Genomic DNA, 24342 nt, shown 5'->3' on the forward strand with positions numbered 1-24342 from the left:
ATTACTCCTATTGTGAAAAATTACAAAACCAGTATTAATGATTTAACTAACTATCGTCCGATAGCAAATATTCCATTTCTCGCAAAACTAACAGAAAAACTTATATTCAATCAACTTTCTGACTTCATCGAAAAAACAAATGCTTTACACCCGAACCAAACAGGATTCAGAAAATTTCATAATACCGAGTACTCCTTAATAGGCTTAACCTCTAACATCCATTACTATCTCGATCAACACAAATCAGTAATACTTTTTTCCTTAGACATTTCAGCCGCCTTCGATACCATTGATCATGACCTTCTCTTAAGAAGACTCGAAGAAAAAGGAATTAACGAGCAAGTCTTAGACTGGTTTAAATCTTACCTCACTAACCGAACTTCTATCGTAAGATTTAATAATGAGGAATCCGCCCCTTACACTTCAACCTTTGGAATCCCACAAGGATCTATTTTGTCTCCTCTATTGTTTAATATCTTCCTTGCACCTCTATTAGAACTTTGTCAGGCCATAGGCTTCATCCCCTATTCATACGCAGATGATATCCAACTCATACACCCTTTAGACCCAGAAAACACTACAGATATCTCCTCAATAAATCAAAAGTTAGAGCACGTGCAAAATTGGTTAAATACAAATAAATTGGCATTAAATATTAATAAGACTCAATCCATCTTATTCAATTGGAAAAAAGATATTTTTCTTTCTAAACCTTTTCTCCTCAATAACACCCCCATTAACATGGTGTCTTCAACAAAAATTCTTGGCGTTTACATAGATGACAAACTATCCTACCATGAACATATATCTTATATGGTTAAAAATTGTTTTTTTAAATTAAGGCAGATAAGATCTATTGCCAAATTTCTCAGTCCTTCTTCTCTAAACATACTAATCCATTCATTTATAATAGCGAAAATTGACTACTGTAATGCCCTATTCTTAAACATCACACAAAAAGAAATAAGAAGAATACAAATAATTCAAAATACAGCAATAAAATTAATTTATAATTCTAAAAAATTTGACCATGTATCTCCACTACTGATAGATGCACACTGGTTACCAGTAAATCATAGGATCTTTTTCAAACTAATGCTCCTAATTTCACTGCACAACAATTTTTTGGTTAAGTCTTGATTCCTGAAAAGTTTTTGGTGATTATGACAGGTACCAACTTGGTATGCTCAAATATGGTTTTGGTTTTACTGCATCACGTAAGAACTATGAGAAATAGACATTTTTATGTTTACTGACAATAAAATATATAGTCAAGTTTACGTTTCGCACAAGCGACTAAATGAAACAGAATTAAAAGTGTTTTGCTCCCGAGTTTCTTTTATATTCAGTGTCTGGTGCATCACGTTGTAGCATCCAACAATAGTCGGCAAGCATTGACGGATTCCAATTGCCCTGGTATCGTTTCTCCATCGTAGCTATGTCTTGATGAAACCTTTCACCGTGCTCGTCACTCACAGCACCGAGATTTGCGGGGAAGAAGTCCAAGTGTGAATGGAGGAAATGAATCTTGAGTGACATATTGCACTTCATTCTCTTGTATGCTTTGAGAAGTTTGTCTACCAGCTGAATGTAGTTTGGGGCTCTGTAATTGCCCAGAAAATTGTCAACAACGTCTTTCAAGGCTTTCCAGCCAATTTTTTCCGGCCCAACTAACAGATCTTCAAATCGCTTGTCACTCATAACATGTCTGATCTGGGGGCCAACAAAAATACCCTCTTTGATCTTGGCATCAGTTATTCTTGGGAACATCTGTCTTAAATAACGAAAACCTTCCCCTTCCTTGTTCATTGCTTTCACAAAATTCTTCATGAGTCCCAGTTTAATGTGAAGAGGAGGCAAAAATATCTTTGTCGGGTCAACAAGCGATTCATGTGCTACATTTTTCTGTCCTGGAACTAACTTTTTACGGAGTGGCCAGTTCTTTCTAGAATAGTGCGACTCTCTGTCTCGGCTGTCCCATTCGCAGATGAAACAGCAGTACTTTGTATAGCCAAGCTGCAGTCCTAGTAACAGAGCAACGACTTTGAGGTCTCCACAGATATTCCAGTTATACCTGGTATACTGGACATACTTTAGTAACATTTCCATATTCTCATATGTTTCTTTCATATGTGCTGCATAGCCAACAGGTACTGAAGGATAAACGTTGCCATTGTGCAACAGAACAGCTTTCAGGCTTAACATTGACGAATCAATGAAAAGACGCCACTCTTCCGGGTTGTGATCACAACCAAAGACCGAGAACAATCCTTCAATGTCACAACAGAAACAGAGACTGTCGACTTGTGCAAAAAATTTGGTTATATCATGATGCCGGTCTCGAAACACAGAAATTTTCGTACCTGGTGATAGCAAACACCATTCCTGCAGTCTCGAACCTAGCAGCTCAGCTTTTGCTTTTGACAGACCCAAATCTCTGACCAAATCGTTCAATTCGGACTGTGTTATCAGATGTGGATCGCCTGATGAGGATGGTTCAAAATCCGGGTCAATGTCACTGTTAGAACCCTGCACTGCAGTTTCTTCATCTGGTTCGTCTAAGGTCCAATCCTCTGGTGGTTTCGGAACTGGAAGACTGTCATCATGTGGCATGGGTCTCATTGCTGAAGGCAGATTAGGATATTCAATTGACTTCTTGTTTTTGGCAGAGAAACCAGACACATTAGTCAAACAGAAATAACAGTCCGTCACATGGTCTTTCTGTTCTCGCCATATCATCGGAACAGCAAATGGCATCGTCTTTCGAGTACCTCTGAGCCAGGCTCTCAGACTAACAGCACATGTCGCACAGCAAATGTGAGGCGCCCATTGCTTGTCTTGATCACCTATTTTGCAGCCAAAATACAGATGATAGGCTTTCTTTACAAGGGCAGTCATCGAACGTCTCTGAGGCGTAAGTGTATATTCCCCACAGATATAGCAGAATGTGTCGTGGCTGTTACGACACCGACGAGACATATTGCCCGACACCAAAACGTCTATAGCATCAAGCTTACTTACTGTTATATTGCTACAGCTACTATACTACTATACTTTACTATACTGATACTATATACACACACGGACTATCTATATTAACCAAATGAGCAGGATCGGTGTATGGAAGCCACCATTATAGCATGGTGAGACAGCGCAAGCTCGTTCAGACCTGCCCAGACATGCCCAGGATGTCATCTTCCATAAAACAGCTTCCAACCTGGCTAGATTTTATGCATGGACATACCCAGGCGGCACAAACCGTTGTTGATAAGACACTTATGGGAGAAAAAATTGTTTGCATCCAAATATAAGAAAAAATCACGACAAAATTGAAGATTTCTCTGAAATGGTACGTGATGGGTAATTTTTGATGTAATATTCATGATCAGCACCCAAAATTCTATAAGAAACACCCAGTAGTGTTCAGGAAGCAAAAACTTTGTTGTGCAGTGTTTTCAAAACTCTATCATCCAATGAACCACAATTCATCTCTAAAACTCTAATCCCATATAAACCTCAGCGATCTCTTCGATCTACTGATCAATGCTTATTAGCAGTTCCATCCCTAAAAATCATAGGCACTAGAAGAGCAGATATATTTACTGTCGCCGGTCCACAAAGGTGGAATAAACTTCCTCAATTTATTAGAATTGAAAAAAATATCACAACATTTAAAAAACTTTTAAAAACATATTTATTTAAAGATGCCTTTGATTTTTAATAGTTCCTTTAAATTTCTTACGTTTTGGCATTATTGTTTATGAAGTATGCTTAAGCCATCTTGTGCTACCTCTTTTACCCTACCTTTTGTTCTTTCCCTTTTTTCTTACGAAACCCGAAATTGTAACTTTTATTTTTCCCTTTCCCCTCAAGTACGTTTTAAATGTTTTTATGTTATGTTAATATAATTATTATGTTAAGTTTCTTATCTCTTTTTATTGTATTATGTACATCGCTTAGAAACTGTTATAGGCGATCCATCAAAAGATTGAATAAACTTGAAACTTGAAACTCTGTTTCCTATCCGCCAACCAGTTTTTAATCCACATGAGTATTTCACCCTTGATTCCATGGCTCGCAATTTTCTGAAGTAGTCGTTTATGCGGGACCTTGTCGAATGCCTTCTGAAAATCTAGATATATAATGTCGACCGGGTCACCTTTGTCTATCTGCCTATTTACTCAATCGAAGAAATGCAGCAAGTTCGTCAAGCAAGATCTTCCTTTGCTGAAGCCACGCTGGCTGGTCCTTATCAGATTGTGTCTTTCTAGGTGATCAATGATGCAGTCTTTTATCAGCGCCTCTACCATCTTTCCTGGTACCGAGGTCGGACTCACCGGTCTGTAGTTTCCTGGATTTCCCCTCGAACCTTTCTTGAAGATCAGTGTAACATTCTCCATTTTCCAGTCTTGATTTGATCGACAGATTGGCTATTAGTTGGAGCAGTTCAGCTATTGCCCCTTTCAGTTCCTTGATTATCCTCTGATGGATGCCATCAGGTTCTGGGGATTTATTGTTTTTAAGCCTATCAATCTGCCTGCATACCTCTTCTAGACTGACAGTCAACCCTGTCAGTTTCCCATCTTCGTTTCTTGCCTGTCGGCTTCTGGTATGTTGTGTATATCCTCTTCGATAAATACAGATGCAAAAAATGTGTTCAGTTTGTTAGCGATGGCTTTGTCCTCCTTTAGCACTCCCTTTATTCCATGGTCATCCAATGACCCTGCTTCCTTTGCGGGTCGTTTCCCATTAATATATCGAAAGAATGGCTTGAAGTTTTTTTCCTCCTTGGCTATGTTTTCCTTGTAGTCTCTTTTTGGCCCCTCTTACTGCCTTATGGCACCTGCTTTGATATTGTTTCTGCTTTTTCCAGTTTTCGTCCATTTTTGACCTTTTCCATTTCTTAAACAAAGTCTTCTTGTCTCTGATCGCGTCCTTCACCACTAGTGAGCCATGCCAGTTCCTTGTTCTTTTTCATCTTGGATCCCTTGCTGATACACAGTATATATAGATTTTGCACCTCAGTAACTGTGTCCTTAAAAAGGGACCATGTTTGCTCTAAAGTTTTTACCGTGCTTATCCTCTTCTTAATCTTCTTCTCCACCATGAGTCTCATCCCTTTGTAATTTCCTTTTTGGAAATTCAGCCTTGGCCGTCGTTCTGGATTGATATTTTGCCCATGTCCAGGTTGAAGTGGATCATATTGTGATCACTGCTTCCCAGCGTCCTGTCTACTTCTACACCTTGTGCTGGTCCTCGTAGTCCATTTAGTCCCAATTTATTTATTCATTTTTTTTTTTTTAAACATCTCTATGGTAGAAAAGTCACAGAGATGACAAATCACACCTGCTAAAAAAATGAAATAGAGGTAGCCTGGCAAGATAACAATAACATGAGAAGTTCTGCAAATATCTGGTGTGTTGGTCTAGAAAGACTTTAGGGCTTTCTATACATTCTCTCCAGTTTGGACTCAGTTACATGATATCACCCACTTTTACGGAAGAAAGCACACAATGAGGATAATTATCTAATATACAAATAAAAATAAGAGACTTATAAAAACATCATCATTCAATAAATGACAGCCAAAGTGTTGAAATCTCTACATTTGAAAGTATATTTTTGTACACAGGAGATGAATGTTAATGTGTGTGGGAAGGGGTAATTATTCTGGTTGAGGAGGCAATTGCCCTGGTTTTACATAACATTTGTTCTTTGACCAGATTTGTACCCTTTCTTAGGTTCTGTTGCCTAGTTTTACAGCTAAATCTTTGACTTTTTCTGTTGGGCAATTATGTTTCCTGAAGCAGCCATTCAGTTCAGGAGTGAACACATAGGAAGAATGAAAGTCTGTATGAAAGATGCTATCTTCCCTGAAGCAGGATGATTGAAATCTGATTCATGTCAGTGACTGGTCCCTGAGGTTGAAACGGTGACAACGAAAGCTAGAAGGATGCTAGAGTGCATAGGGCCAGTAGGAAAAAAAGGATGCCCCTGTATAAGACTTTGGTGAGACCTCATTTAGAATATTGTGTACAATTTTGGAGGCCACACCTTCAAAAAGATATAAAAAGGATGGAGTCAGTCCAGAAGAAGGCTGCTAAAATGGTGTGTGGTCTTCGCATAAGGCTTAAAGATCTCAATCTGTATACTTTGGAGGAAAGGCGGGAAAGGGGAGATAAGATAGAGACTTTAAATACTTACATAATGTAAATGCGCATGAGTCGAGTCTCTTTCATTTGAAAGGAAGCTCTGGAATGAGAGGGCATAGGATGAAATTAAGAGGTGATAGGCTCCAGAGCAATCTAAGGAAATACTTTTTTACAGAAAGGGTGGTAGATGCATGGAACAATCTTCAGGATGACATGGTGGAGATCAGAGACTGTGTCTGAATTCAAGAGGGCTTGGGATAGGCACATGGGATCTCTCGGAGAGAGAAAGAGATAATGGTTATTGCGGATGGGCAGACTAGAAAGGCCATTTGGCCTTTATCTGCCATCATATTTCTGTTTCTATGTTATGTGTGAGTTTCATGGACATTATATTTAAATACTACAATATTAATTAAAAAGCTTAAAACCAGGACTGCCGACGATGAACAGTGAAATAATCTTAATGGAGTTGACACATTGAGATCTGTACCCTCTGATAGACCAAAAAATTATTTTCTGTGTTAAAATATGATGTGTTGAAAATATTGATTTCAGCTTATGTGTATAACGCTTTTAAGGAATGTGAGAATAAACTTATCTTAATAGTGCAGCAGGAGATAATGAACTTCTGATGCATTAAGTTTATGCTTGCATTTATTTCATAAGCAAATTTGAAAAATTGGATCGATGAAGAAATGGGTTTGAATAATCCCCATACCATCTTATCTTCTGGTTTCCCTTCTGAAGGTCTTACAAAAATATTAAATATTTAGTAGGTTGGGAATTCATTATTTACTATCGGGTACTAGGGATCCCTCCTTACGTATACATCTATATTGCCTGAACTACCTCTTAATTCTAAGAAAAAAATAAATACTTTAAACTAACCCATTCCAACATAAGTCTTTAATTGAAAACATTTTTTTAGTATTAATAAAAACAGCATTTGAGGCTTCTGGTGCACTGTCTGCAACCTGATTACCATCTGGATGCAGCCTTGAAACCAGAAATGAAAGCAAAATTGTTCCCCCCTGATATCTAATCAATTCCACTGTATTGGGAATTTGCATGTCAAGTGTAGCTATTTTACTCGGGGCCCATTTTCCTCTGAAATTAAAATACAAGACCTGCTTTAAAAAGTGTATAAATGCAAATGTTTATTTTCTCTTAATGTGCTAGTCTTGGAATACCCTGGTTGGTTTTCCAGTACAGGGGATACTTGTGAGGGATATGGATGGATGTGGGACCATGTACAGAGACTTACTGTAGGACTCATTTGCATAAGAGGTCAAAGAGCAAGGCAGACAAGCAGAGGCCACATGCAAAAAAATACAACCATTCAACAGTGGGACCAGCCCTGTTGAGGCAAATATCTGACCCCAAAATATGAGCACTGCAGCTTGCAGATAATTAGAAATGTGAGTGAAAAATAAGACAGAGAACGGTTTGATGATCCTGATGTCATGCTGCCAGTCACAGGTATTGCAAACTTAGAGCCTACCTAATAAACCGCAAACTAATCACAGGTATATAAAAACACATATACTGTGACAAACCCAAGCCCATTTCAGGGTTTTCCTATGACAAACCCAAGTCCAGGTTTTGCCACAAGGATTAGGAAGAGATACAGTATACCCCGTTGTAAAAGGGCTGACCAGGTAGAAGCCTCGTCTGTGGATTTAGCTGACTACTGCTCAGACCTGGAAGTGGGGGGTCAGATGAGGCAGAGCAGGAAAGGCTTAAACAGAAAAGTTACACACAGGTTAGGCAGGTGCCCAAGTCTGTTAGAGAATTACTTCCTTTCCAGCAGCCTGTCCAGGCAAGGGTTAAGGCTGGAAAGGTTCCTGCACTTAGGCAGATAGAACAAGCCTGTGTTTGGAAGGCCCCTCCCCCACCGAGGCTAAGTGGGAGTGTCCCTTCCCAGCTTAAAACGGGCTTGGGTTTGTCACAATACGTATTGCATCGCACCTACACACACGCACATACGTAACCCCAGACAGTGGCATAGCAAAGGTGAGTGGTGCCCAGCGCGGTGGCACCTCTCCCCCGCCCTCCCCCCTTTAATTTTCCCGATGCGAGCAACATCATGAACTTGCTGCCCGTGTCGTGATGGCTCTCCCTCCGACGTCACTTCCTTGGTGCGGGCCCGGAAGTGACGACATGGAGAGCCGACATGGACGCGGCCAGCAGATTCTTGAGATGCTGCTTGAGCCGAGAAAGGGGTGTACATGCGCGGCGGGGGAGGGGGGGGCAGAGAGGATGACGGGTGCTGGCGCCCCAACCAAGACAGCCCCCCTGCTCCCCTCCCTTACTACACTACTGGCCCCAGACCACATATACTCCAACCTAAGAGCCTCACACCTTTGACCCTCTTCAGGCGCCCCACAATCACACACAGGAAATATGAGTCATGTCTAGCATGCCCCACTTGCTTACCTCCCCGTCACTTACAGTGGAATAATTGACTTGTGCAACAGTGACTGTGGTAGGCAGTTCCGAAGCATCGGCGAGCGTGGCGACTGTTGCACCTGTGCCAACCTGAGGGGGGAAAAAAAACGCCCAAAATGGTTGAGAAAGTAAAAACATCCAAACTCAATACATACCACATGCATACAAGAGGTATCAATTCACATTTTTATTTGATATATTATTAATTAAAGAAATGTGTAGAATTGGGATAGATTCTGTACAAACATAAGGAAGTTCGTCTTCACCCAGAGAGTGGTAGAAAACTGGAACGCTCTTCTGGAGGCTGTTATAGGGGAAAACACCCTCCAGGGATTCAAGACAAAGTTAGACAAGTTCCTACTGAACCAGAACGTAAGCAGGTAAGGCTAGGCTCAATTAGGGCACTGCGGACTGCTGGGCACGATGGACCACTGGTCTGACCCAGCAGCAGCAATTCTTATGTTCTTGGTTTATAAAACATAGCTAAAACGATAGACAGGGGAATCAAGTTAAAACATGACAGAGACAACCGTGACCCAGGTTACAAAATAAAAGTGAAAGAAAAAAGTGGCAAAACATAGGTAACCAATCTCAGTGTTTCCCGTGACAACAGACCTCTGCTCTGTAAATAAAGGCATATCATATTATATCTGCTGGAATATAAAACAGAATGTCTTCAAGGTAGATTTTGGAAAAGACATTTCAAGATGAATATCCAATGATAAATTATTTGAAAAGGCAAGGGTAAGGACACTAACTCCCTCTTCTATTAAACTGCGCTAGCAGTTTTTAGCATGGTGAGCTGCGCTGCTCCTGATGTACATAGAGTTCCTATGAGCATCAAGAGCAGCGCGGCTTGCAGCGCTAAAAACTGCTAGCGAAGTTTCAAGGCCATAAAGCAAGAGTGCCTTATGATAATATGTACATTCCCCTCCATCTTCGCAGGGGTTAGGGGCACTGCCCCCTCGCGAAGAAGAAAAATTTGTGAACTACTTTTAAGGCCGTCTCTGACCCACCCCCGCCTCCTGGACCTCTTCACACCTTATGTTTTAAAGCCCGGTGGTCTAGCAATGAAGCGGGGCAAGAGCGATCTTCCTATGCTCCTGCCCTGAGAAGAGCCACAAACCAAAATGGCTGCCATGAATTTCCCACTGTAGTCCCGTGAGAATTCATGGGAATTCAGGGCAGCCATTTTTGTTCACAGCTCTGCACGGAGCAGGAGCGCAGGAAGATCGCTCCTGCCCCGCTTTACCGTTGCCTCACCAATTTGCTTGACTTCTTTGAAGGTGTGAATAAACATGTGAACATAAGAACATAAGAAGTTGCCTCCACTGGGTCAGACCAGAGGTCCATCCTGCCCAGCGGTCCGCTCCCGCGGCGGCCCATCAGGTCCGCGACCTGTGAAGTGGTTACTGACCATTTCTATAACCTACCTCAAGTTCTATCTGTACCCCTCTATCCCCTTATGTGGATAAAGGTGAGCCGACTGATGTAGTGTATCTACATTTTCAGAAAGTTTTTGACAAAGTTCCTCATGAGAGGCTTCTGAGAAAATTAAAGAGTCTTGGGATAGGTGGCAAAGTTCAGCTGTGGATTAGGAATTGGTTATCAGATAGAAAACAGAGGGTAGGGTTAAATGGTCATTTTTCTCATTGAAGGAGAGTAAACAGTGGAGTAAACAGTGGACCGGTGCTATTTAACATGTTTATAAATGATCTGGAAATTGGAACGACGAGTGAGGTGATTAAATTTGCAGATGACACTAAACTGTTCAAAATTGTTAAAACGCATGCAGATTGTGAAAAACTGCAGGCAGACCTTAGAAAATTGGAAGACTGGGCGTCCAAGTGGCAGATGAAATGTAATGTGGACAAATGAAAAGTGATGCACATTGGGAAGAATAACTCAAATCATAGTTACCAGATGTTAGAGTCTACCATGGGGGGGGTCAGTGCTCAAGAAAAGATCTGAGTGTCATTGTAGATAATACAATGATACGATTGCCCCAGGTACATTAGATAGATTGTGATCCTGCTGGGCAGACAGGGAAAAATGCTTGAGTACCTGAATAAATTCATGTAAACCGTTCTGAGCTTCCCTGGGAGAACAGTATAGAAAATTGAGTAAATAAATAGTGTGAAAAGTTTCAGCCTCTGATAACCAGAGCTGCTATTGTGACATCATAATGCCTCATCCACCAATAAGAGCCAACCTCATCAGTGATGTCACAATGGCTTGATTGTCCTATTCTTGGCTCACTTTTACTATATTTTGATTTCTAGAGTGGTGCAGTGGTTAAAGCTATAGCCTCAGTACCCTGAGGTTGTGGGTTCAAACCCCACGCTGCTCCTTGTGACCCTGGGCAAGTCACTTAATCCCCCCCCCCCATTGCTCCAGGTATATTAGATAGATTGTGAGCCCGCCAGGACAGACAGGGAAAATGCTTGAGTACCTGAATAATCTCATGTAAACCATTCTGAGCTTCCCTGGGAGAACGGTATAGAAAAGTGAATAAATAAATAAAAAAAGCAAACAAGATGTTAGGAATTATTAAAAGAGGAATGGTTAACAAGACTAAGAATGATATAATGCCTCTGTACCGCTCCATGGTGTGTCCTCACTTTGAGTACTGCGTTCAATTCTGGTCGCCTTATCTCAAAAAAGATATAACAGAACTAAAAATGGTTAAAAAAAAAAAAGCAACCAAGATGATAAAGGGGATGAAACTTCTCTCATATGAAGAAAGACTAAAGAGGTTAGGCTCTTCAGTTTGGAAAAGAGACAGCTGAGAGGAGATATGATTGAGTGGTGTAGAACAGGTACAAGTGGATCGATTTTTTTTTACTCTGTCAAATTACAAAGGCTGGGGGAAACTCGAAGAATTTACAGGGAAATACAGTTAAAAACAACAGGAGGAAATATTTTTTCACTCATAAAATAGTTAAGCTCTGGAACGTGTTGCCAGAAGTTGTGGTACGGGCAGTGAATGTAGCTTGTTTTAAGTGGACAATTTGTATTTATTTATAACATAACTTTTTTCTTCAAATTCGAGCGGCAGTAACGGCGCACAACCGTTCAGCGCGCCGGCTAAAGCGCACGGCAAAGGCGCGTGCGCCTTAGCACGCGCCTTTGCAAAGCGACAGCACGAAGAGACAGAGGACGCTGACCTAGAAAACGCGAATTTCTCCAGCAGACGACTCACCAGCCCTGCACTGAACCCATCAAGAGAACTCAGCTACTGTCCTAGCCGAGAGGTAAGGAGACGACTTCTACTCTTCTCCTCCCTAGACTCTAACGCCAAAAAAAAAAACACAAAAAAAAACACCTCAGGCCCAACTCTATCAACCCACAAGAGAGCACAGCTGCAGTCCCAGCCCAGTAGGGCAGAAAGGAAGGGAGCTGTCTTCTTCCCCCCTTTCCATAGCCTCCAATATAGTTCTAAACCTTTCAGGAGTCTATACCCCGCGTCCAGCTCCCAGGCAGAGACAACAAAATGACACCCCGCATAACAAAACTAATGCAAGTCCTCTTACTACTCTTCCTGGTTTTAACAAATTGGAAAACAACAGGGTACTATATATCCCCTATCCCAGTTTTGACAGAAACCTACAGACATCTTCAACCATCCAGAAAACTCCACTCACCTAGAAATCTGATAGACTGCTCAACGTTCACCCATAAAAGCATCCCTCCCAGTTGGGGAAAAAGACCACCTCCTAAGTCAAGGACAACAGCCCACAACCCCCATCTACAACCAAGAAACCTCCTTCATCCAAAATACACTTCCATTCCCCATACAAGATACACCTCAATAGCTTGTGCATATATGAACATTAGATCGATAGGCCCAAAGGCAGACCTAATAAAGGACTGGATAGTTAAAGAACAGCTAGGCTGCCTATTCCTAGCCAAAACCTGGCTTACCTCCGATTCAGACCCCTGCATAACAGAATTCTGCCCCAAGGGATACAAATTAGAGATGGTCTGCAGAGAAAAAAAGTGAGGGGGAGGTTTGGCCATCCTAGTCAAAAACAACCTCAACATAAAAGTTCTAGACAAATACTCTACTCCCCCACTTGGATCTTCTAGCCTGCCAACTATCTGACGACACACTCAAAGGTACCTTGACCTGCATTCTCTGCTACATAACACCAGGAAAATGGATCGCCAATAAAACAAGTACTCGAAGACTTCATCTTCCAGAACTCCCTAACGTCAACACATAACCTGCTCCTTGGAGACATAAACCTCCACCTAGAAGACCGCACCTCCAAACAAGTTGAAAATATACTATCATACCTCAAAGCACTAACCTACCAGATTCTTAACCCCCAACCCACACATGACAAAGGCCACCAACTAGATATCACTGCATACATGACCCAACACCCTCACACACCTGAAATCTACATCACAAATAGAGCCTGGCACCCTTCCCTCTGATCAGACCATTATAAATACACCTTCAACATCAACTGGGCTCAATGCAATATCAAACATCAACCCCACAAAACCCGCCAAAAAATCGAACCCACCACATTCTGGGACAGAGCAGACCTCACAATCGATACCATAGACCCCAAAGAATTCATATCCCAATGGCGAATCTTAAGTGAAACAATCCTGAATGAGCTAGCACCAGTAAAATCAAAATACAGAATCTGCAGACCGTCTGACAAATGGTTCGACACCGAACTTCTCCAACTCAAAAAGCATTGCAGACAACTAGAAAAAAAAGAACCAAAAACACACTAAAATAGCATGGAGAAGCCTAATAAAACAATATAAGGTCAAACTTAAGGGAAAACGAAAAGCTTACTACTCCAAACTGGTCGGCATGGAAGCCCTACACACAAAAAAGCTATTCAAACTAGTAAAAAACCTCACAGATACCAAACCTTTCCTAGCCACACAAGGAAACCATCCACCAATTCCAACCCAACTTGCAGACCACTTCAAAACCAAGATTACTAAGATCAGGATCTCCTTCATCAACACACGCACCCACCTCAACGAGATAACAAACCCTGCAATAGGAGAAGCCATAGCAGCTGACAGAAACTGGACCGACTTCCCAGTAGTACATTGGTCTGACATGAACAGACTCTACAAAAAATACAGTCAAGCATCATGCGACCTGAACAACTGTCCCACATATCTGATAACAAATGCCTCCTCCAAATTTAGAGCTAGCCTCATGCAATGGATACAACCATGCTCACGGAAGGTCTATTCCCACAGGACCTAGGAGAGATCATAATCACCCCAATTGTTAAAGATCATAAAGGCCCAATAGATATCCCCTCCAGCTACAGACCCATCGTGTCAATACCAATCTACGTTAAACTAATAGAAGGACTAGTTGCTCAATACCTCACTAACTACCTGGAAGATCACAACCTACTTCATCCCTCACAATCAAGGTTCAGATCCAACCATAGCACAGAGTCACTACTAGCAACTCTACTAGACACAGCCCGACAGCACCTAAGCAAAGGCAGAAGGATGCTGATAATCCAACTCGATCTCTCTGCTGCATTCGATCTGGTTGACCACTCCATACTACTACAGATACTTGAAGCCATAGGGATCTCAGGCAGGGTATACAACTGGCTCCACGGATTTCTTAAATCAAGAACTTACAGAGTAAAATGAAACGATCTTAAATCAGAACCATGGTCTAACCCTTGTGAAGTTCCACAAGGGTCACCACTGTCGCCTACACTCTTCAACCTCTTTATATCCTCCCTTGGGACCACTCTAGATAACCTAAATGTAACATCTTTCAGCTACGCAGACGACATCACCATACTTGTCCCCTTTGATTCTTCAGATCCCACCTCAACAGAAAAACTGAAAAAAAACACTAGAAGCAGTGGAAAAATGGATGATAAACCACAAACTGAAACTAAACTCAGACAAAATTAAATTTATTTTGCTCGAAAAGGCCAAAACCCCTTCCATTTCATAATTAGAAATTAATGCCACCAAATACCCTATTACAGTCCGATCTTAAACTCCTAGGAGTGAGGATAGATAGATGCTGCACAATGCAGATCCAAATTAACAAGACTACCCAGAAAGCATTTTTAACCATGAGAAATCTATGCAAAATAAGAAAATTCTTCAACATAGAGCAATATAGGCTCATAGTCCAATCCCTAGTCCTAGGTCTAGTGGACTATTGCAACATCCTCTATCTACCATGCCCTGCATACATGATAAAACAACTACAGACTGTACAAAACACAGCTCTCAGATTGATCTAATCGCTAAGTAAATATGACCACATCACCACTGCCTACCTAGACTCACACTGGTTACCAATACAAGCACGAATTCAATTCAAACTACACTGTATATTATTCAAAGCTTTAAATGGCACTGCCCCCACTTACCTAAACAACTGCCTAAATCAGAACCTTACTACTAGACAAAGAAGAACTCAGACCCCATTTACTTACCCCCCATTCAAAGGTACTCAGCACAAAAAGATGTTTGACAACTTACTAGCGACGCAGGCAGCAAAAATTGACCACTCCATCTCCAACTTGCTGACAACAACGAGCGACTTCAAATCATTTCGAAAAGGAATCAAAACCCTGCTATTCAAAAAATTTATTCAGATATCTTAACTCTTCCCCTTGTCCTTTCCCCTCCCTTGTAAATCCCCCCTCAAAGTCTCACCCTCTCTTGTAATTTTTTCTCTTCATAGTATCAACCATGTATACAGCTCCCTAAATTGCAAATCCCCTGGAAATGTCCAGTTAGCTTCTTTGCCAACCCTAATTCCTAAACTGTAATTTTCCTGGAAATGTCCATTTAGCTTCCTTCTTCTCTCCAAAGTATCATCCATGTATACAGCTCTCTAAATTGCAAATCTCCTGGAAATGTCCAGTTATCTTCTTTGTAATCCTAATTCCTAAACTGTAATTTTCCTGGAAATGTCCAGTTAGCTTCTTTGTAATCCGCCTAGAACTGCAAGGTACGAGTGGAATAGAAGTCACTAATGTAATGTAATGCAATAACATAACATAACTTTATTCTTCTATACCACCATAATCAAATGACTTCTCGGTGGTTTACAAGGAAGAAGACTGGACAATCAGCAAATTACAAATAATTAAAATACAACAATTTTCTTGATTATACTCAATATCAGATTATCATGACAACAATATCCACATTTTAAGAAATAAATTTATCAAACAATGCTGTCTTAATTTGTTTTCGAAATACACCATAAGACAGCATGGCTCCACTAATGCAATTGCCCAACCAGGACTGCTGCTTACTTGCTTGAACTGCAAGAGTCCTATCCAAGGTGGGTCACAATAGAGTAGATACACCAACAGAACCACTTGAACATCAATAAAACATAATAGTGAGAAGCTCACTTGGCTTACTCCTCCAGATGGCGGAGCAGAGACTTTGTTACCCCCCTGGACTCCATATTTGAACATTCTGTCTGCTGAGAGTCGTAGCCGTATTTTGAATAGACTTCAATTGTATACTGCCCTACCTGTATAAGTTTTGGTACCGGTCTGTACACAGTTTTTGGGTGGGGGTGGGGGAGGATTTGGGAGGATTAGCGAAACGTGGATCAATGTCAGAGCCCCATTCAGCTATATATAAAAGATAAGTTATTTAACTATAAGAAGAAATTTAAAAATATTTATTAAACGCACAGAAAAATTAATATAATAATACAATGGTGGAGTGAGACCAATGAGGCTAGCAACATTCAAGTCTGCACCTTAGTTGATTAAATCAGGTACAGATGTAGCCGCTGAGGTCAATCTCTATACATACTAATCTATAATACTATAGGACAGGGGTAGGGAACTCCGGTCCTCGAGAGCCATATTCCAGTTGGGTTTTCAGGATTTCCCCAATGAATATGCATGAGATCTATTTGCATATTCATTGGGGAAATCCTGAAAACCCAACAGGAATACGGCTCTTGAGGACCGGAGTTCCCTACCCCTGCTTATAGGAGAACTTTATTATTGATTGAATGGTGTTGAAGAGAATTTGATAGAAATTTGAAATTACTGATTCTGATATAAATTCCATCTACTATGGGGAGCTGATACTGACTGATTCTGTAAACTTCACATTGAAGATATCTTGAAGATTGAGCCGCATTTTATTGTGTTTCTCACCTGTATAAGTGACACGGTGCCATCAGGATTGCTGATTGTCTGCACAACTGTTTGCGACGGGACCAGGTGGGCTATGCTGTGCGTGGTTGCTACTTGTTGCTGGGTTTGCTGATCCTCAAAGGCGTACAAAAGGTCTTCCCGGCCATGCTGTTTGTAACAGTTCTTTACAATTGTCCGTAGCGCTTGGGTCCATGACACCTGCTAAGTCAAATAAAAGTCAAGAAATATTCAGTGCTCCTACCTGTTGGCCTAGTGCAAGTGTCGGCAACCTTTTTACAACAAAGAGACAATTTATCCAAAATGTTTGACCCAATATTTACAAAGGTGTAGCTTCTCTCCCCTCCAACCCCTCACAGGTCTCTGCACCTCTCATCCCTCCCTACCCTGCCCCTCCCCCAACCCATACCCAAGATTCTCTCTTTTCTCCAAGCCCCGACCCTTCAATCTCCCTCCCAGTTCCACGATTCCCCCCTCTCCCCCCCCCCGCATAACAAGGTACCTGGTGGTCCAGCGGGAGCCTTTGTGGCAAGAGCATGACCCTCTCGCTCCTGCCTTCTAAAATGACTGTTGCGACCTCTCGTGGCAGCTCATGGTACTACAAGAAATGCTGCGAGAGGTCGCAGCAGCTATTTTAGAAGGTAGCTGCGAAGAAGCAGGGGCGAGAGGGCTATGCTCCTGCCAGAAAGACCCCGGCTGGACCACCAGGTACTTCAGTAGGCCCGGGGTGGGGGTGGAGGAGAGATCATGGAGTTGACAGGGAGATTAAAGGGTTGGGGCCTGAAGAGTCGCATGTGGCTCGAGAGCCATAGGCTGCCGACCCCTGGCCTAGTGGGAAGCAGAAGTAACAGAATAGACACACAGCTCAATCCTCTCTCTTTTACAAATCAGTTAAATCACATTTCAATGCAATGTATCTTTAAACTTATAAAATAAACTGTAAATAATATATTTTGCTTTCAAGGTACTCTATTTTTTTCAGCTATGCACCATAGGTTTTGTTTGAGGGCAGCCCATAACATCTCTGTACAAGAGAGATCTATTACGGTTGTGACTGGTTGATCCCCCAAATCAGTTTACTGTGTATCAAATTCATTGCAAAAATCTTCCAGGCGCTTAGGGGACAATTCTGTAACAGAGGGCTAGATGCACTACAGTTGATCAGTAAGACCATGTGGGTCTGCTTCGATCCGATTTCTGGTTGATTCAAAAAGAGCTATTGAGGCACTAAAAGATTTGTCATGCAAATGATTCATAAGGAGGTTCATCGTAATCCCAGACTCTCCCGTCCGATTCATCACTGTGAGAGCGACTCTCATACATGCACAGAGCCGGCAGGGGAAGCCCCTCCAAAACAGCCTCCTGCCACTCAGTTGTTCGAGACAGGAAACTTTTTTTCTTATAATGGGAACGGATGCTTTGCGTGTTACACACACACACATCTGCCTCATTAAAAAGGCCCTTCATACAAATATATCTGGATTATTTAGTCCAATTAACTCTCCCTTATATACCAACCAGATTTCTTCACTACATAAATGACCCTCAATGAATTTAAGTCCACTGAAGGCATATTACAAATCTACCAGAAAGAAGGTGTTTCACTACTTGGTGCCTTTTTTGTAGAATAATCTTCCACTGTCTTTACATTCCAAGTCTTCATTAAAATTATTTAAAAGGAATCTAAGAACATCTTTTCACTTTAGAAAATTGACAAATCGCAGCCTAGGCCCCAAAACCTTTAAGAACTAGAGTACTCTGGATACTCCAATCGACATTTTTGAATGATACAGTATTATCTCGGTGCTGCTTTTGATTGAATGTGAGCTTTCCTTTACCTTGATGGGGTTCTTTCCCGATTTTATATTTTTTATTGTACACATCTCAATTTACTTGTAAGGTAGGCAAATTTTATCTAATAAATTTAAACCATAGAATAGCACTTTGCTGGAATACTGGCATGTTCACATCTATGTACACACACGTGTGAATATAAATCCGGTATTCTGGTCATTTACACTTGTTCTTGGCACCTAAATGCTCGCCCCTCTTTACAGATTTACCCCCTCAGAGCAATAAAACAAAGAGTGTTTTATAACAAATAATAATGATCTCAGCAAAGTGTTCCTGTTATATCACAAATCCCAAAATGTGTTCAAAAACTGAATATCTGTGGGATTCTATTTCCTTTGAGATCTACTCTGAGGTGATTCTGCATAGGCCTATACACTGCAATCAGCACTCCCTGTGACCCCTGCCCCAAACAACAAGATCTCAACCTCACACACTGGGGACCTTATGGATAAGATCTGGTTTTGTCAATTTAGACATGTGGTAAATTAATCCTAAAGTCAGAATTCCTTTTTTGTGTAATCTTTCAATGTTTCTCTTTTTATGCAAGGTTTTAAGAATAATTACTAAACTTAAACAAGTAATTTTTTTTTTTTCTTTCTTCTGCATTGTTCCTCTGTCTACATTCATTTGTGTTATTGGGAGATGCATAAGGAAATGACATCAACTGGCTGCCAATTCGTTTCTGCCCTGTCCTAAATGCCCCGATATTAGATTTGCAGTTATTTCCATGAAGAACTCACCCTCTGTTTTTGCTCCTCTGTCCGGACATCACTGCGAACATTAGCCCACGGGATATCCTCAGGCCACCAAATAGGTTTGCAGCTCTCCTTTCCCCAACCAGGCTTCCCTCTCCCCGTTGAGTACTTCAGCATTTCTGGGATGAAGGCACGCAGCTGAGCCTTAAGGGAAATACATAGAATTGTTTCATTATTTTGGCAAGAACTAGTATTACAGGAAGCAAGAAACCAATTCCACCTCTCTGCTTGCTAATTACAAATGGAAAAGATGCACACTGGCTGAACTGCTTGCAATTGCCATTAAATAAAGTATAAGTTTCTTCTTTCTCTCTGACTTGTCTTAAAACTTTAATTGAGAACATGAATAAGTGATGTATTTGCAGCATGCAGAAGACAAAACCTTGTACCCAGTAAATTGGCCTGTCTGAAAACTGTTTTCTCCCAGTCCAATTAAAAGTACATGCGAGCTTCCATAATGCATGCACCATTAGTCGACTGCCCCGATATCCACCCTAGCCACCCTGGATATCCACCCCGAAAATGATCCCAAACATTCTTGCTTCCAGCATGCCATCTTTCAAAATGGTGGTGTCTGATGCTTTCAGTCTGCCAAATTAGGCAACTGCTCCTGTCTTTAGAGGTAGGTGTGGGTCAGGGTTGGAGGGTGCCAGGTTTAGGAGTGCTGCTGAACTTAGTGGACAGGATGGGAGGGGGGAGGAATTGCTGGACCTGGTGAGGGTAGAGAGAAGGTAAAGGAGGAGAGATATTGAACCTGGTGAGTTAGAAAGAAGGGGAGAGAGAAGGGGGAGATGTTGGACCTGGTGGGGTGGAAAGGCAGAGAAAATAAGAGATGATGGACCTGGTTGGAAGCAGAGAAGAGTTAGATGGTGGACCTGATACAGTGGGGAGAAGCAGAAAGGAAGATGGACATGGTACGGTGGGAGAAAGGGGAAGGTGTCCTAAGGGGGAGAGAGGAGAGAGAGAGGAGAGAGAGGGGGAGAGAGAGAGGAGGGAGAGGGAGAGAGAGAGAGAGAGAGAGAGGAAAGAGAGGGAGAGAGAGAGAGGGCAAAAGAGAGAGAGAGGGCGAGAGAGAGAGGGAGAGAGAGAGGAGGGAGAGAGAGAGAGAGGAAGAGAGAGAGAGGAGGGAGAGAGAGAGGGAGAAGGCAAGAGAGAGAGAGGGGGAGAGAGAGAGGGCAAGAGAGAGAGAGAGGAGAGAGAGAGAGAGAGAGAGAGAGAAAATGAAACTGTTGGGATGGGAGTCACCGGCACACATTGGTCAGTGTTGTGGCCTTGTATGTTGAGATATTTGTTTCCTTCCCTTCAGGACTATTTAATCAAAAGTTACTCAGACTTAAAAATTAGCAAAGTGGTTTCTTGTGGAATCCACAACTGCAAGATTCTGAAGGGATCCCTGGAACATGCTCTGCTGTTGAGGACCAATGCTGAAATGACTGGACCAAAACTGGGAAGGGATATAAAATAGCTGAAAAATCCCTTGGTTTCTACTATGGTTCAAATTTGGCGGAAGAAACCAAATCAAAGAATCAAGGGGCCAGTCTGCTGGCTCCATGGCAGGGCTATACATCTTCTATGCAAGCAGGTGAGACCTGGGACGCGAGTACATCTCTGTTCTCTAGGCCGATAGCACTGTGGAAGCAGTGCTCACCGCTTTCCAGAGAAAGAGAAGAGAAGCTCAAGTAACAGCCTCACTTTTAACACAGACTTGCTGAAAGTGCTCCTGTAGACCCTGCTGGAAATAATTTTCTCATTATTTAAAGTGCTTTCAGGAATGGCTCCTGCTCAAAGGGATTTGTTTACAATTTGCAGATAGAACCTGATCTCTGTAGCAAATCAGCTATGGAGAATTATAGCATGATTTGAACCGTCCCGAGAACAAAACGAAAAAAAATTATTATAAATTGGACTACAATGACACTTGTATTGGACGTCTCAGCCAGCCATTCAGCAATCGTCCATAAATATATTTACAAAAAATACAATACTCTTGTTATTCTGAAACTTCCTGTTGCATTTAATTTCCAAGATATTTCAATTTAGCTGGACTGCTGTTGGAATGCATGACCAACATATTTCAATGATTCATCTGACCCAATTCACAAAAAAATCTTATTTTGGTCCATTTGACAGGAGTTCCCAGCCTGAATTTGCTAACTTTGATTACGCTCTCTAAACAGTAACTTGAACAGATTATGACTAGGAAGAGTATAACAGAAAGATGCTATAAAGAAATAAATTACAGTTATAGAGTACACTTCTCCCTCCGTATTCGCTGTGATAGGGGGATTAACAGAACCACAAATACAAAAAAACTGCGAATAACTTTTTCATATGTTATTCGCTGTTTTCTTTTTATTTTTAAAAGTCTTTATTCATTTTTAAAACTTTCAATAAGTGTAACATAAGATACAATCATTTTATACTTTAACATCACTTAATATACCATCAAATTCTAACACATCAAATATCCCCCTCCCTTATACCCAACAATTGTTCTTAAGCATAAGAAATCATAAAGTATTCCCCCTCTCCTCTCCGGGATGTGTATGAACAAAAGGAAAAAAAATAATATTCATTCTATACAGTATTTTGTTAATGGTTCCCAAATATCCCTAAATTTCTTAGGATACCCCCTGCTGTATGGCTATTGCCCGCTCCATTTTAAAGATTTGGCATAACGAATTCCACCAAAAATTATAATTCAGCCGATCCCAATTTTTCATAATTTGCTGTATGGCAATCTCTGTCATGATGAACAAAAATTTATTATTATTAGAAGAAATTTGACTCTTAGCTCTCATGGAAGTACCAAATAGCACAGTGTCATATGATAATGGTTATTTGCTGTTTTCTATTAAAAACCATCGTGAATACGGTGAAACCGCGAATAACATGGTGGGAGACCTGGCCTGTTCCTGAAGGAGAGGCAAAGCACGGTGAAGAAAGTGCGGAGAATCAGCGATTTTCTCTGTAAACGCTTGGAATCAGCGATTTCTCTATGCAAGCTGATGTAATTTGGGGGGAGGATGTACAGTGTCAGCATCTATGAGACAAACTTGGTTCTTTTTATTACATAGAGCTTTTTGGACCCCTACACGTTTGCAAAAATTAGATAGTTCTAAGTGCTAAGAGCTAAATGCTGGCACTGTAATCTGGAACCTGGGACGTTGGATCATTTACTGTATCATTGTCCCTACATTAAAAGTTTTTGGAATGCAATTTGGCCACAAATTAATAAATTGATGGAAAATCATATAGCAATATCATACGATACAGTGTTATTTGGAATGATGATGAGAAAAAAAAGTCAAATTTCACCAGAAAATAACAAGCTTTTATTAGTCATGACAGGGGTTGCCATTCAGCATATAACCAACAATTGGAAGAATTATAGAAACCTAAATTATACATTTTGGTGGAATACAATATGTTATATATTCAAAATGGAAAGAGCAATAGCAATACAAAGAGGGACATATACTAAATTTATAAAAATATGGGGGCCATTGACAAAATATTGTAATGAATGAATAGTAGGATTTCACTTCTTCTTTTCTTCTTTTCAATATCTTCTTTGCGACACACATGGAGGGGGGGTAGTGAAAATAATTTACACACAATATGCTATAATATGATATACAATATGTAATGTATGATTGGAAAGTACTTGAAGGGTGGGGGGAGGGAGAGGGGATAAAAATATGTTTAGAATATTATGTATTAGATATAAAAGTGATATTGTGTATTCATTAATTGTATTTCAATATTTTGTACACTTCATGTAAAATTTGAAAATGAATAAAAATTATAAATGAAAAAAAAAAATAAAAAAAAAAATTGGGGGGGAGGAGCCAGCAAGTTAAAAACTGTGAATAATCGAAACCGCAAATATGGAGGGAGAAGTGTCGTATTAACTTAATATAAAAAAATGTTATTAAAAGCAATGTAAGTTGCATGAACAGCATAGAAAGTGTTAACACCTCTTCCTCCTCCTTTCCTCTGCCCCGCCAGCTCCACGCTTTCCTTACCAGATGGATTAATTACTAGTATTCAGCAGTTTAAGCTACTCCAGGCACTTGTTATGGAGGATTCACCTTTAATCCGCCAGGGAGCCAATCAACAGAAGCAGCAGTGGTGTTAAATCTGTTCCAGTGCCAGAGAAACTCTAATTATCTTCACAATGTCCTTCTGCAGGTCTGCTCAGAGCAGTCCAATATATAACCCCTGAACCTTCATCTTCCACAAAAAAAAAAAAAAACTCATAAAATTTCACACTACTGCCATTTGCAAAACATAATCCTAAGAATGCTCTAAGCATCACAAAGAAATAACTTAAAAAATAAAAGCAATTAGTTTTCTGGTTTATTTTCTGTTTCAAGGCCATTTATCAACTTATGGGAGAACGGCTCACGCAAAACCTGTCCCAACTCCTGAATGCTGATTCTGGTTTGGCCCTAGCAGAGCTGGGAATCAGTTTTTCAGCACCTGGGGAAGATATTCAGAATTACAATCCTCTCTCTCTTTTTTTTTTTTTTTTTTATAAGTTTGCTTTAGCTGTGAAGGTGGAAGAGTTGCACGGAGCAGTGGTTCTACTTAGTGGAACCAGATAATCTACCAGTCAAGGTAGGGCCGAGGGGACCAACACACCAGTGGTGTGTCTTCACAGAATTTCTGATGGTAATAATAGGGCAAGCCAAAGTGACATTTCCACACACCATATCTACCACCACATCCCAACTCTTCCCCTACCTTTAAATTAACTATAAAAGGAAACACAAGAACCTTCTATGCGTAAAGAAACTAGAGAATAGCATGAGTATGAGTTCAAATTTTTCCCCATCCCCACGGGAACTCATTTTCCCATCCCGTCCCCGCGAGTTCTTTTCCTGTCTCTGCCCTATTCCTGCAAGCTCCGTCCTCATCTGCACAAGCCTCAAACGCTTAAAAATCAGAAGTGTTGAGGCTTGTGTG

The 24342-nt window shown here is 41.0% G+C and overlaps 1 protein-coding gene across 8 annotated transcripts in view; it reads right to left on the reverse strand.

Moving 5' to 3' along the window:
- NRF1 (nuclear respiratory factor 1) overlaps nt 1-24342 on the reverse strand; it is a 180201-nt gene that overhangs the window by 103580 nt on the left and 52279 nt on the right. For 2 of the 8 annotated variants that reach the window (XM_033958752.1, XM_033958749.1), the window contains exons 6-8: nt 19357-19515; nt 16766-16966; nt 8604-8690 (exon numbers count right to left, since the gene is read on the reverse strand). In XM_033958752.1, the coding sequence (XP_033814643.1) occupies nt 8604-8690; nt 16766-16966; nt 19357-19515 (447 nt within the window). Of the gene's footprint in view, nt 1-6204; nt 6253-8588; nt 8691-16765; nt 16967-19356; nt 19516-24342 lie in introns of all 8 variants that reach the window. The other 6 variants (XM_033958750.1, XM_033958747.1, XM_033958745.1 and 3 more) reach the window with 5 other exon arrangements.

This window comes from Geotrypetes seraphini, chromosome 9, assembly GCF_902459505.1.
Source record: "Geotrypetes seraphini chromosome 9, aGeoSer1.1, whole genome shotgun sequence".
NCBI lineage: Eukaryota > Metazoa > Chordata > Amphibia > Gymnophiona > Dermophiidae > Geotrypetes > Geotrypetes seraphini.